Source organism: Heptranchias perlo, chromosome 38 (assembly GCF_035084215.1).
Source record: "Heptranchias perlo isolate sHepPer1 chromosome 38, sHepPer1.hap1, whole genome shotgun sequence".
NCBI classification, from domain to species: domain Eukaryota; kingdom Metazoa; phylum Chordata; class Chondrichthyes; order Hexanchiformes; family Hexanchidae; genus Heptranchias; species Heptranchias perlo.
This window is the reverse complement of record NC_090362.1, coordinates 17906620-17920980: the sequence shown is the minus strand read 5'-3', so window position 1 is coordinate 17920980 and position 14361 is coordinate 17906620. Positions and strand designations below refer to the sequence as shown.

At 44.7% G+C, this 14361-nt stretch overlaps 1 protein-coding gene across 2 annotated transcripts in view; it reads right to left on the bottom strand.

Annotated features, from left to right (window-relative positions):
- Positions 1-1297, bottom strand: part of fam219b (family with sequence similarity 219 member B) — a 34734-nt gene extending 33437 nt beyond the window's left edge. The window contains exon 1 of one of the 2 annotated variants that reach the window (XM_067973573.1): positions 1074-1297. In XM_067973573.1, coding sequence (XP_067829674.1) covers positions 1074-1190 — 117 coding nt within the window. In that variant the 5' untranslated portion in view covers positions 1191-1297. The remainder of the gene's footprint in view (positions 1-1073) is intronic. The other variant, XM_067973574.1, reaches the window with a different exon arrangement.
- Positions 1298-14361: the final 13064 nt, after the last annotated feature.

Sequence of the window (14361 nt, the reverse complement as noted above, 5' to 3'; positions counted from 1 at the left end):
CCCCCCACCCCGTCTCTCTCTCTCTCCCCCCCCCCTCCCCGTCTCTCTCTCTCTCTCTCCCCCCCTCCCCGTCTCTCTCTCTCTCTCTCCCCCCCCCCCCCTCCCCGTCTCTCTCTCTCTCTCTCCCCCCCCCCCCTCCCCGTCTCTCTCTCTCTCTCCCCCCCCCCCCTCCCCGTCTCTCTCTCTCTCTCTCCCCCCCCCCCTCCCCGTCTCTCTCTCTCTCTCTCCCCCCCCCCTCCCCGTCTCTCTCTCTCTCTCCCCCCCCCCTCCCCGTCTCTCTCTCTCTCTCCCCCCCCCCCTCCCCGTCTCTCTCTCTCTCTCTCTCTCTCTCCCCCCCCCTCCCCGTCTCTCTCTCTCTCTCTCTCCCCCCCCCCCCTCCCCGTCTCTCTCTCTCTCCCCCCCCCCTCCCCGTCTCTCTCTCTCTCCCCCCCCCCTCCCCGTCTCTCTCTCTCTCCCCCCCCCCCTCCCCGTCTCTCTCTCTCTCTCCCCCCCCCCCTCCCCGTCTCTCTCTCTCCCCCCCCCCTCCCGTCTCTCTCTCTCTCTCCCCCCCCCCCTCCCCGTCTCTCTCTCTCTCTCCCCCCCCCCTCCCCGTCTCTCTCTCTCTCTCCCCCCCCCCCTCCCCGTCTCTCTCTCTCTCTCCCCCCCCCCCTCCCCGTCTCTCTCTCTCTCTCCCCCCCCCCCTCCCCGTCTCTCTCTCTCTCCCCCCCCCCCTCCCCGTCTCTCTCCCCCCCCCCCTCCCCGTCTCTCTCTGTCTCCGTTTCTCTCCCTCAGTCTCCCTCCCCCTCTCTCCCTCCGTCTCTCCCCCTCCTTCCCTCTCTCTACCCCCTCCCTGTCCCTGTCCCCCCGGTCCCCAGCCCTTATCCCCCCCGGTCCCCAGCCCTTATCCCCCCCGGTCCCCAGCCCTTATCCCCCCCGGTCCCCAGCCCTTATCCCCCCCGGTCCCCAGCCCTTATCCCCCCCGGTCCCCAGCCCTTATCCCCCCCGGTCTCTCTCTGACTCTCTCCCCTCCCCCCGGGTCCTTTATCTTCCCGGCCCTCAGCCCTTGTTCCCCCCCCCCCCCCGCACCCCGTTACCGAAGGGCCGGGCTCCTCGGCCGTGTCCAGCGGCAGGTAGGGCTCGTCCCTGGGCTCCATGCTGTCCGGGTGTGGGTGTCGGGTGTCCGGGCCCCGCTCTCGGGCTCGGCCGCTCATTCCCCCCGCCGCCGACTCGGTGAAGCTTCACCCTGACAACAGCGGCCGCCGCTTCCAGCTCCGGGTCAAAGAGCGACTCGCTGACCTCTCACCCCGCGGGAGGGAGGAGATTCACTGCTCAACACTTCACCAGGAGGCAAACAAGGGCATTGGGGGAGGGGGGAGGGGCATTGGGGTAGGGAGGGGGGAGGGGCATTGGGGTAGGGAGGGGGGAGGGGCATTGGGGGAGGGGGAGGGGGCATTGAGGGAGGGAGGGGACATTGAGGGAGGGAGGGGGCATTGAGGGAGGGGGGAGGGGGCATTCCCCCAATTCTTTTCCTCCTTGTTTATTGTCCTCTCCCCCCTCCAAATCCCAGAATTGCCCCACAAAGTCTCTACGAGTTGTTCAACACCTGCCAAAGACATTGCCCCCATTTGGGGGTGGGATACCACTGGTCTATTTATATAAATTCACCATAGTTGTCTTCATATCATCACACTCTTGTTAAACCGTCACCGTTGGGGAAATGTTGGGAACGAGATTCTCGATCACAAAGTGATGCGCATTGTAAATGTATTTAGCTATGGAGCCGCAACTGGTTTTAGAGCACAAGGTCGTTCGTTCCAACGTACTGGATTGTCCACGTTTGCGAATGAGGCACCTGGAAATTTCTAAACGTGTAAACTGGATACCAAAAATCTGGCTTTTAGTCTGGCGATACGGGGTCACTAGCTATTTCCGAGACTTTTTTTATTATTCGTTCATGGGATGTGGGCGTCGCTGGCGAGGCCGGCATTTATTGCCCATCCCTAATTGCCCTTGAGAAGGTGGTGGTGAGCCGCCTTCTTGAACCGCTGCAGTCCGTGTGGTGAAGGTTCTCCCACAGTGCTGTTAGGTAGGGAGTTCCAAGATTTTGACCCAGCGACGATGAAGGAACATCAACATCAAAGCAAATGTCAGCACTCAAACCGTGATCCTGCCTTCTGTTCTGCATCTTTTCTGCTTTTTATCCAGTTTTGGATTCGGGAAAAGGTGGCAGTCCTGAAAAAAGAAATCGATATTTCTGAGCTAAATTGAGCAATTGCCCCTCCTCATGAGTGGCCTTCATTTTATATATCAGTGGATCCCCTGTGGAGTGTGTCAGAGTACAGTAGAATATCATACATTGCCTCCTAGTAGCCGCCGCCTGCAACTACAGCATTACCAGCGCCTGTTTACATAGAGAATTCTCATTATAACTGATTACATAGGTATTTTCAATGTTAAATAGTGACATAAAAAGTGTGATCAAAAATTGCAACAACTGGAAGTGAAATTTGTGGTCAGGAAATGCGTGCATGCACAAGATTTTTAATATAGATATTTTTTAAAAAGCAGAGTGTATTTGATTAATAGCAGATGCACACAATTTTCATTCAAACAGATTGGCATCATCTTGTCCTGATGAGTTTTCTATAGTTTTATGTACAACAGGCTTAAGTAGCTGTGTTTCATTCTAATACCTGGTCGGTGTAGTTACTGTCCCTCCCTGGTCCCCAGTATTTATAAATGCCTACAAATACAAATATGCTTCTAACTACTCCTACTTATCTATTGTTATGAATTAATGAGGTCCAATCACAATCATACTTGTTTTAATTATTAATAGTATAATCAATAAATTCCATGAATTCGCTGTCTTATTTACTGTATGCAGGTGGAAATGGGTCATTTGTAATGATTCTGGAAAATTACTGCACAGAATGTCTCTTTAAATCTAAAATGGCAGCTGGGATTAGCTTGGCTGGAATATCAATAAGGATTTCCATAATTTACATATTTTGATGTAAAAGCAGCAGGTCAAGAGAGCCTGTGCCGAACGAATTGTTTTTCCTCGGTGAATTACTCAGTCATCAATTCAGTATCGTTACGCGCACTTTTCAGCGGGGATCACCGGATAGGGATCAGGAACAGAAGCCCTGGCCCATTTTCCCTCTCCTGAGTGAATCTGCGCAGACCAGGGATCAAACTTTTGGTCTGTATAGCTTAGTCATACACTGCACTATCCTATTGTGAGAGCCTGTTTCTTCCCTGTTAACATTCTTAATTAAAGTACATGGTACTCCTCCAGATGTGTTCATGCAACGGGAATATTTTACTTCACAAGACCACAATTTGATTCCTACTCCTACACATGTGTAGCTTAAGATGTTACACTACAACCCAGCCCACAGAATTTGTAATGACAGTCCAATTGCTATTGAACTGCTGAGTTCTTTTACCTGTATTTTATCCACAGCAAACATGCATGAGTTAACCAAACTTAAAGAAAATGAAGCTACCACTACAAATAGATCTGTTCGAAAACAATTAGTTCTTTAATATTTAAGAATTTTTGCAAATTCTGCTATTTCCACATCACAGTTAATTCTCCTGATTGGTGTTTGTCGCTCAGCTATGTTTGAAACTCATGGGATTTTTCCTGTCCCCAATTGGCAAGTAGTTAAATGCATTATGTGTTGTGATATTGAGTGTTCATGCCAAGAGGATGTCAGGTTCAATTGCTGGTCTGTGCTGAATTAGTTGCTCTCAGCCAGGCTATAGTGGGGGTATTACAATTAGCTTCAGTGTTCCAGGACCAGAGAGAGGGGGGAAATCAGCCAGTTTCTGATTGCTTTCCAGTGGCCTCCTATTGGTGGACATCTAGTGAATGGAAGAGTCGGGCTTAGCTGTAATGACATGATGAAACAGACTAACAGTACTTACTGTCTAGGCTCGCACATGCAGAATGGACTGCTTGTGCATATAAAGCCATATCCCAGCAAGAGTCAGCAACATCAGGGGAGGAGCAAATAAACTGAAGCCAAGAGAAAAAAACCTTAAGAAATTTTGAGACTTACAAATCCCATCACAAATTGTTGTATGAGCTCACAGCTCCTATTGGAGAGATTGTGTATGCTGAAAAAATAGCACTAAACTTAGTAATGGGAGAGTGAGCATTCAATTGGTGCCATAATAAAAGTCATTACTAGCTGTACAATAAATAATTACAGGGATTAATGATAGTGCTGATCTATTAGTTCCTCCATTATCACTGATCTATTGGCTGCATTTTGTGGATGCTACAACAGTTCAACCCCATTACAATTATTTATTTCTTCTCATCTTAAGAAGTAATGGCATTCTTGAATTTGACAAGTGATGTGTACTATAACTGCTCCCGGTTCTTACAATCAGAATACCAGGTAATAAGTCCCCTAGGATCTGATTAAGAAGGGGTAATACTCTTGCTCACCATTTCAATGCTTGCTGCATCAATATTAGTGCTTTCTGATTACTGCAATTCTCTCGCCACAGACAGCTGCATCTGCAACAGAATTATCCTTTAACTGAGAATTCCATCGAGCAATATGTTTTATACAGAGCAGCGATAAGAATGAAGTACAGAAGGCAAGATGCTGGTAATTCCAGAGCTTTCAACCTGTGGAACATTTAATGAGGGTGAAGAGTTAAGTGCTGAGGGCATGGGGTGTAGCCAAAATTGCCAGTGACTCAGAGACTCTTTTAGGCCCCCAGAAGAACTGGGTTGTCAAAAAATCTTTCATTTATTCCGTTTAATAGAAAACATGTCAGTACTAAATGATGAAATAAGCATGTGTGCATTAAAAAAAAATGTTCAGAAACTAGGGTTCATTGGACAGCCTGCAGTTCAGTAGCCCACTGCATTGGGGCACCATGGTGTACTGGGGGGGTAGGTTTGAAGTTTTTTAAAAAAAATTCGTTCATGGGATGTGGGTGTCGCTGGTGAGGCCGGCATTTATTGCCCATCCCTAATTGCCCTGGAGAAGGTGGTGGTTTGATGAATCATCTTTTGGATCTCAAGGCCAATGGGGAGGACAGGTGTGTCCTTGCAGATTGGCGCGTCCTTGCAGATAGGGAGAGGGCATTGCCCCTGGGCTGCTCGCACGCATATCCCATAGGGTTGCCAACTCCGGTTGGACTTATTCCTGGAAGTTTTATCACATGATCTCTCAACGCCAACTTCCCTGCCCCATCTTCAGTACTTTTATAACTAATAAACAAAAGTGTTCAAAGAAAATGGAAAAAGCACACTATTTTTTTTTAACGCCCCTATGATTTTTTTTTCCCTCCTGGGTAGTTTGCAGCAGTGTCCAGGAGATTACTCTTCAATTCCTGGAGACTCCAGGACAATCCTGGAGGGTTGGCAACTCTAATACCCCAGCAGCTGCTTCAGAGCAGCACTGAAAGAGGCCTGGGAATTAGTCCAGCCGCCAGGCTTCTTTATGTGAGATTCAGGGAAGCCAGGCGAGAAAATAAAAGAAGTTTATAGTCACATTTTAAAAAAAAGAAATGGTGGTAGTTTTAGCAGAGCTGGAACTGCTCGATATGATTAATGAAGCAGATTCGCCAGTGCTAAGGATCATGGGTATAGACCACCACCATTAGGGGATTAAAGCTAAATTGATAGAGACGATCAAATAAAATGGAAGAGGTACAAGCTGGATAGATAAATAAATCGATTATCCAAAGAACTTTTCCTCTGGTTCCTAAAAAAAAACAGAAAAAATATGCAAAACATTTCCATTAATCAACACCATTAATAACCACATTTTATAAATTGTGCCAGTGAATTTATTAACCCTTGGTGCACAACTGCAATCTTTCTGGTCACTGGATCATTTGTGCCAACTGTCCCTATTGTTCAGAAGCAATCACTGATTTTTTAAACTCAGTGACTGCACATCCTCACAACCTTAATGCAGCCATCGAGATCCATAACTGCAGTTTGTTTTCACGTTGCCCTTAAGTGCTGAGCTCAGGCTGGGCTTTAGGACGTTTAATTCTGGCCATTTAGGAAGGTCTGACCAGCCTGCGTTCTGACACCTATTAACAGCATTTGACCTAAACAAATGCCTTAAACCACCTTGTCATGTTTCAAGAATTCAGGCTACGGTGGCAGAGTGGCATTTTTAACATATATTACACTATTGAGTTAAAATTAGCTATCAAAGGGTTAAATTCGTAGGCTAGCAGGGTGTAGATGTAGATTAGGATTCATATAGGGTGTCTAAACCATCGTGCTGGAGACAGTGAAAGTTGGTTTGACGTTCTGGTGATTATTTACACTCATTGCTGCTGCAATGACTGCATTCATTTGAACTCAGTCCGAGTAATTGTCAGGCTGATGGATTCCAATTTTGGGGGGTGGGGGAGTTGTCAGTTTTACTAAAAGATGACATGGGGTGAGTTAGGAGACTGCAGGCAGAGAAGGTTCTGCACTGAAGGATGGAACACAGAGAAGTCATTCTGTTTATGTCAAGTAAGATGAGCCACTGAACATAAGTATAAGAAATGGGAGCAGGAGTAGGCCATCCGGCCCCTCAAGCCTGCGCCGCCATTCAACAAGATCAGGGCTGATCTTCTACCTCAACGCCATTTTCCTGCACCATCCTCATATCCCTTGATGCCTTTAATATCTAGAAATCTATCGATCTCTGTTTTGAATGCACTCAATGATTGAGTCTCCACAGCTCTCTGGGGTAGAGAATTCTGAAGGTTCACCATTCTCTGGGTGAAGAAATTTCTCCTCATCTCAGTCCTAATGGTCTACCCCTTATTCTGAGACTGTAACCCCTGGTTCTGAACTCCCCAGCCAGGGGAAACATCCTCCCTACATCTACCCTGTCGAGCCCTGTAGGAATTTTGTATGTTTCAATGAGATCACCTCTCATTCTTCTAAACTCTAGAGAATACAGGCCTAGTCTACTCAATCTCTCCTCATATGACAACTCCGCCATCCAGGAATCAGTCTGGTGAACCTTCGTTGCACTCCCTCTATGGCAATTTTGGTCTCCTTACCTAAGAAAGGTAAGGAGACCAAAATTGTACACAATACTCCAGGTGCAGTCTCACCAAGGCCCTATATAATTGCAGTAAGATATCTTTACTCTTATACTCAAATCCTTTTATAATAAAGGCCAACATATCATTGCTTGCTGCACCTGCATGTTAGCTTTCAGTGACTTATGTACAAGGACATCCAGGTCCCTTTGAATGTCAACATTTTCTACCAAAGTGGATAACTTCACATTTTTCATCTGCCGTGTTCTTGCCCACTCACTTAGCCTGTCTATATCCCCTTGAAGTCTCTTTGCATCCTCCTCACAACTTACATTCCCACTTAGTTTTGTGTCATCAGCAAACTTGGAAATAGTATATTTGGTCCCCTCATCCAAATCATTGATATAGATTGTGAATAGCTGGGGCTCAAGCACCAATCCCTGCGGTACCCCACTAGTCACAGTCTGCCAACCTGAAAAAGACCCGTTTATTACTACTCTCTACTACTTTCTGTCTGGTAACCAATTCTCAATCCATGCCAGTATATTACCCTCAATTCCATGTGCTGTAACCTTGTTCACCAACCTCCTGTGTGGTACCTTATCAAAGGCCTTCTGAAAATCCAAATATACCACATCCACAGGTTCCCCCTTATCTATTCTACTAGTTACATCCTCAAAAGAACTCCAATAGGTTTGTCAAACATGATTTCCCTTTCATAAATCCACGTTGACTCTGCCAAATCCTATTATTATTTTCTAAGTGTCCTGTTATCACATCCTTTATAATAGATCCTAGCATTTTCCCTACTACTGATGGTGGGAAAGATAGCATGTTCATTATTTTGTATTATCTGAACTCATGATGTACTGATTGAAGTAAGTGCTCTCCGTGTTCACCTGCTGTGAAATAAATTAGCTTAAGAATTTGTATCAAGACTCGTCTCACCAAGCGTCTCCCACTCAATCCACCTTCAGAGATTGAAGACATACAAGTGCAAAAGCTAATCTATTGAATATGTACATAGAAAACAGTGAGAGTCAATTCCCACAAAAAAATGCTTACAGGAGTGAATGACACCATTGAACCCGAGAAGGTATCTAAGACAGATCTGAATTTGTAACAGCCTTATTTATATGAAGTTGTTGGGTAGGAATAAATTTTCTGCCAACGTTAAATTCACTCGAGCCATGATATGGTGCCACAGCAAAATATATTAACGGTGTAGGTCCAAGATCAAATAATTCAATCATCAAATTCTTAAAAAGTAGCCCATCAAATTTTGTTCCACAGAAAAGCCTGTTTGCCTCTTTTTTTTTTAAAAAAGAAGTTATTTTCAGCAGATTTTATTGCTCTTCCTGCACCACGTCCTTACATCAACTGAGAACGCAAGCAGCAACCAGCTACTCTAGCCAATGCCACTCTGAGAAAAAGGAACTTGCATTTATATAGCGCCTTTCATGAGCTCAGGACGACCCAAAGTGCTTTACGGCCAATGAGGTACTTTTGAAGTGCGGTCACTGTTGTAATGTAGGTAACGGGCAGCCAATTTGCTCACAGCAAGATCCCACAATCATCAATGTGATAAATGACCTGATTATCCGTTATTCAGCAATGTTGGTTGAGGGATAAATATTGGCAAGTACACTGGGGAGAACTTCCTTGCTCTTCTTCGAATGGTGCCGTGGGACCTGAGAGGGCAGACGGGGGGGCCTTAGTTTAACATCTCATCCAAAATACGGCACCTCTGACAGTGCAGCACTCCCTCGGTACTGCACCGGGAGTGTAAGCCTGGATTTTATACTCAAGTCTCTGGAGTGGGATTTGAAGCCACAATCTTCTGACTCAAAGGCGAGAGTGCTACCCACTGATCCAAGGCCGACACTTAAACTAAACACCGGGAGACATCCAGAACTATCCTTCAGATTTTTTCCCCTCGTTCCCGTTGGGTTGGTGTTACCTCCCCCAGAAGTGCTCAGTTTAGCAACTCAATGCATGCAGAAAAATTGCAGCTATGAACCCATGTCCCAGTAGGTCAGTCCTTCCACCCTCTACAGTCCCATGGCATATTAGTATTTATGTGCTGTTGAGAAATCATGGAAAAAAAAATCCCTCAACATCAGATTCTGTATGCAGCTTGTGCTATACGACAGGTCAAATTCCCAGCATGTTTTATTATTCTAAAGGTTTTCTGCCTTCATGAATATCCCACATATTAGAAAAAAAAGTTCAAAAACAATTGCTGAAGCCAGAATTGTCAAGGACGCACTGACCATGTTCAAACTGGATAGAATAATGATTTGGTCCAATTTGACAAGCTTAAAGGAACCAAGATTGTTTATTGGCTTCAGTGAGTCGGCACAGGCTGCTCTCACGCGCCTCCTAGTGGTCAGTTGAAGAGCAGCATTGGCAGAGGTCAGGAAACTTGCAATTCTTAGACTGGCTCCAATAACATGTGACCTAAGGAGTCCTAGAGAGAGGACATGGGGCAAAAATAAACACCTTAGCCCCAAAAACAAAATAGGTAAAAGAGTTTCTTTTTCCCCCCGCAAGAGGAATGCAGGACTATTTACTGCACTGCGTCTACCATATGCAAATACAAAGTAGTTTCAAGCAATTATTGTAAATGAGATTATCTTGTGCCAATCTTTGCTTTGGACTTTCATCCTGCATGCCCACTGCTATCAGCTGCAGTATTCCTTACAAAAAGCAGCTCCAAATCAAAATGCAATGAGATCTGGATCTTTCTTTTTGTAGCTCAATGAACCTGATATTAAGAACATAAGAAATAGGAGCAGGAGTAGGCCATACGGCCCCCTCGAGCCTGCTCCGCCATTCAATCAGATCATGGCTGATCTACGACCTCAACTCCACTTTCCTGCCCGATCCCGGTTTCGGGTGTCAATTGTTTGCTTGCGAAATGGAATTGTACTGCACCTCACTGATTCAGGTGGATTTGACAACATTCCTCTATAGTAATTAGCTTCTCAAGGGAAAACCAGAGTCTGCTGTTCACAGGCTAACATGGTTTCTGTATAATTAAGGCTTTAGTTATATACAGCTACCATTATCTGTATAGTGCAAGGTGCAGCTGGGTCTGAGTTATACCACCCACAGCTTTACACTGAGTTTAGCGATGTCAAAGTTCTGCACATGTGTACTTGTTTAATGCTCCCTGGGTGACTAATATTTTAATATTAGGGCAGCGTGGCTGGGAGGGGCATTTCTCTAATAACATTAAATAGAGTCAAAAGTAATTTTACAAAATCCCCAATGGCTCCATTACACTGCCTGGCACTTTCACAATGTGGCTTTTATTCTTTTCTCTGTCTGCTATTTTTGCATTTGTTTTTAAAATGTAAACATTTATATTGACTCAGTAACCCCACGGCAGACTGCACCGCTGGGCATTAATACAGAGACCTGGCTCCCGAATGCTGGGTTCACGGGCATCAGGATCACAGACTCTGATTTTTTTTTAAAAAATAAAACCAGTTTTAAAATTCAGCTTTGCACCAGGTTAGAGTTACTACATCCGGTGCACAGCCTGTGCAGCATATCTACTGGAGGTGGTCTGACAACCCCTGCTTTAATGCACTCTGAAGTCAGGTTGACAACCACACTCCTGAGTTGCATAGAATTTACAGCACAGAAACAGGTCATTCAGCACAACTGGTCTATTCTGGTGTTTATGCTCCAAACGAGCCTCCACCCACCTTACTTCATCTAACTCTATCATGATGTGGAGATGCCGGTGATGGACTGGGGTTGACAATTGTAAACAATTTTACAACACCAAGTTATAGTCCAGCAATTTTATTTTAAATTCACAAGCTTTCGGAGGCTTCCCCCTTCGTCAGGTGAATTTCGTTCACCTGACGAAGGGGGAAGCCTCCGAAAGCTTGTGAATTTAAAATAAAATTGCTGGACTATAACTTGGTGTTGTAAAATTGTTTACAATAACTCTATCACTATATCCTTCTATTCCTCTCTCCCTCATGTGTTTACGTAGCTTCCCCTTAAATGCATCTATGCTATTCGTCTCAACTTGTGGCAGCAAGTTCCACATTCTAACCATTCTCTGGGTAAAGAAGTTTCTCCTGAATTCCTTATTAGATTTATTAGTGACTGTCTTATATTTATGACCCCTAGTTTTGGATTCCCCCACAAGTGGAAACGACTTCTCTACATCTACCCAATCAAACCCTTTCATCATTTTAAAGACCTCTATTGGTTATTTGGCCAATTTTGCACTAATGCACAACTGAAACCAGTTTGCCGCAGCCTAACAGTGACTACACTAAGTTGAGTGCCCTAATCAGTACAACACTATTAAGCAATATAAAAATGGTCAGGACTCATTTAATTTACATTTCCAATGAGCTCTTCACATCTTAAACCTGCAAATATAGAAACTTTAATCAGATTGCTACGCTAAAGGTGATCCGGTTAGATTTTAATCCTTCTCCCAGTGGTGGTCGGACTGTCATTATTATAACAAAATCTCATTTAATTATTTGGTACAAGAGGATATTACAAAGAAGCTTCCTTAAACTACTGCGTCCTTAACTCATGGACCGAGTACAGAACTTGATTGACATGCCCACACTGCAAAGCTAGAGGCTGGCTGATGTTACTGTACAAAACGAGAGCTTGATTTTGTTCAGAGGCACGGTAGAAGAGTTGGGACAATGGAAACTGGTCCACTGTAAGCAATTCCACCATGAGTAAAAATTCCTCCGGTCGTTATATGTAGCGAGGTCGTTCGTATATGTAGTTGTTAAAAGTTTGCTATTCATTAAAATGAATGTGGGAGGCCAGGGAAGCCACAGACTTCCAACTGCTCAAGCTGAAAATTGCGATCAATATTTTCCTAGAAACACGAAACAGAGGAAATCTTCAAGTACACTTGAATGTCACCACACAGTGACCCAAGGCGTTGTTACCTCAAATTGGCAAAAGAACCAGGGTGGGGGCGGGTGGGGGGGTGGAAGATGAGGAGAATTTTTTTTTTACAATCTGGAATGCATTGCCTGAAGGGGTGGTGGAAGCAGATTTAATAGAGACTTTCAAAAGGGAATCGGATAAATACTTGAAGGGGAAAAATTTGCAGGACTATGGGGAAAGGACAGGGGAATGGGACTAATTGGATATCTCTTTCAAAGAGCCGGGACAGGCACAATGGGCCGAATGGCCTCCGGCTGTGCTGTATCATTCTACGATTCTATATGGGGAGCTCTCCATAGTAAATTCCATTATAAATATTAACAACCATGTTAAGGACCTTGACTATCCGACTCAGAATAGTATTCTTAAATAAAGTTAAATTTCACCGGAAAAGCATCCAATTTTTTTTTACATTCCTTAGAACTTTTTCCTTAGGAATCTCCCAAGATGTTTTGTTCAACGTAATATTGTGAAGTGGGTGCCAATGAAAGCTTACACCAAACAGCTTCAACTTTAGCCCAAAGCAGATGGGCAGATAGAGACTGTAGCTGGTGGGGATCATATACAAGTCAGCTTCACTCAAAAACAATGGAGGGAAAGTTTTGTGCATATTTATAATAGATGTATTAAGATGAGCAGACAAGCTGTGTTTGTAGACTCTCTATCCTCAATGTCCTGCAGTGGCTTACAGGGACTGTGCACCCATACAGAGCCGTCAATTATTAAAAGCACAGTAGGACAATAATTGAATTATACAAACCCAGTTGGTCTCAAGGGATGCTTTCTGCCACTACAGCAGAGCGTGGCATTTTCTTTCGCTTTTGAAATCCATCTAAATTATTATTGAAGTACAGCTCCCAGGAAAACGGAAGATAGAGTTCGGAACAGTTGAAAGGTTAACATTAAAATTTCATGGCTTCCCAGCGATCGAAGTTTCACATCAGTAGGTTCAGCTTCTATCACATTTCTTCGACAAACATCAGTCTTCCTTTCCAACTGTGACTATCTTTTCAGTCATCTCTGTCCCACCAGGTTTGAAACATTTATTTTTAAAAGGTCTCCTTTGTAGTGCTGTCTTAAAGTCACATAACACTTAGATGAGGTATAATAGAAGGGTTATTGACTTAATAAAGACCTTTTCTACAGTAAACAGAATTTATTTTCTTCTTTCTTATCTTGTATCCTCCTTCAAGGACAAGGGTCAGTTATTGAACTTTCATTGACTACTAGTCCTGGCTCTCGACAGTCAATGTTTAAACACACAATTATCTCATCCAGCACCTTCACAGAAATAAAACTATTTCCACAGGGACCATAGAATTGGCCAAGAACTGTCAAAAAACAGAACAACTGTGACAAATGAGTTCAAGTGCCAGACAGGTCAGCAACTCGAAACTTTATGATTAAGAAAGACTTACATTTATACAGTACCTTTAATGGCCTCAGGGCGTCCCAAAGCACCGTACAGCCAATGAAGTACTTTTGACGTGTAGTCACTGTTGTAATGTAGGGAAACTCGGCACAGCAAGGTCCCACATACAGCCATGTGAAAATGACCAGATAATCTGTTTTTTTAGTGATCTTGGTCGAGGGATAAATATTGGCCAGGACACCGAGGAACTCCCCTGCTCTTCTTCGAAACAGTGCCATGGGATCTTTTAGGTACACCTGAGAGGGCAGACGGGGTTTCAGTTTAACGTCTATATTTTGTATACCTTCTGATTGTTCTTTTTGAAGAACTGTTTTGATGCCAAAGAATGTACTCAAATCAAGATTGAATTGTGGTCCAAAGCTTCCAAAACCAAAATCCTGCGGTTACTGGAATTCTGAAACGAAAACAGAAAATGCTGGAAACACCCAACAGGTCAGGCCGCATCTATGGAGCGAGAAACAGAGTTAACGTTTCAGGTCAATGACCTTTCACCAGAAAGAAAAAGATGAGCTGTAAAGTGGTTAGGTGCAGAGCTGGAGATGGTTCACTGACAGATAGCGATGATAGCATGAAACAAAAGGCGGTATGATCAGAGGAATTAAGGAAATAATATAGGAGACCCAGAGAATGTGTGAGTAGTTAAAGCAGGTTAGAGAGGGGGAGCAAAGCAGAGCAGACTTCAGTGGCCCAGGAGTCTGGTGGAAGAAAAAGGCAAGTCAACACCATGGGTATCGCCCACCCACTGGCGGTTTGCCGATGGGGGATTCTCACCACCAATTCCATCCCCCTCTCCAGCCTCTGTCTCAGGCTGAACCAGTGTGTTCACACATCAGTGTCGTATTTAACCTTGAGCTGAGCTTCCGACCCCACAATCCTCTCCATCACTAAGACCGCCAACTTCCACCTCTGTGACGTGCCCATTTCCGCCCCGACTCTGCCCATCTGCTGCTGAAACCCTCATCTATGCTTTT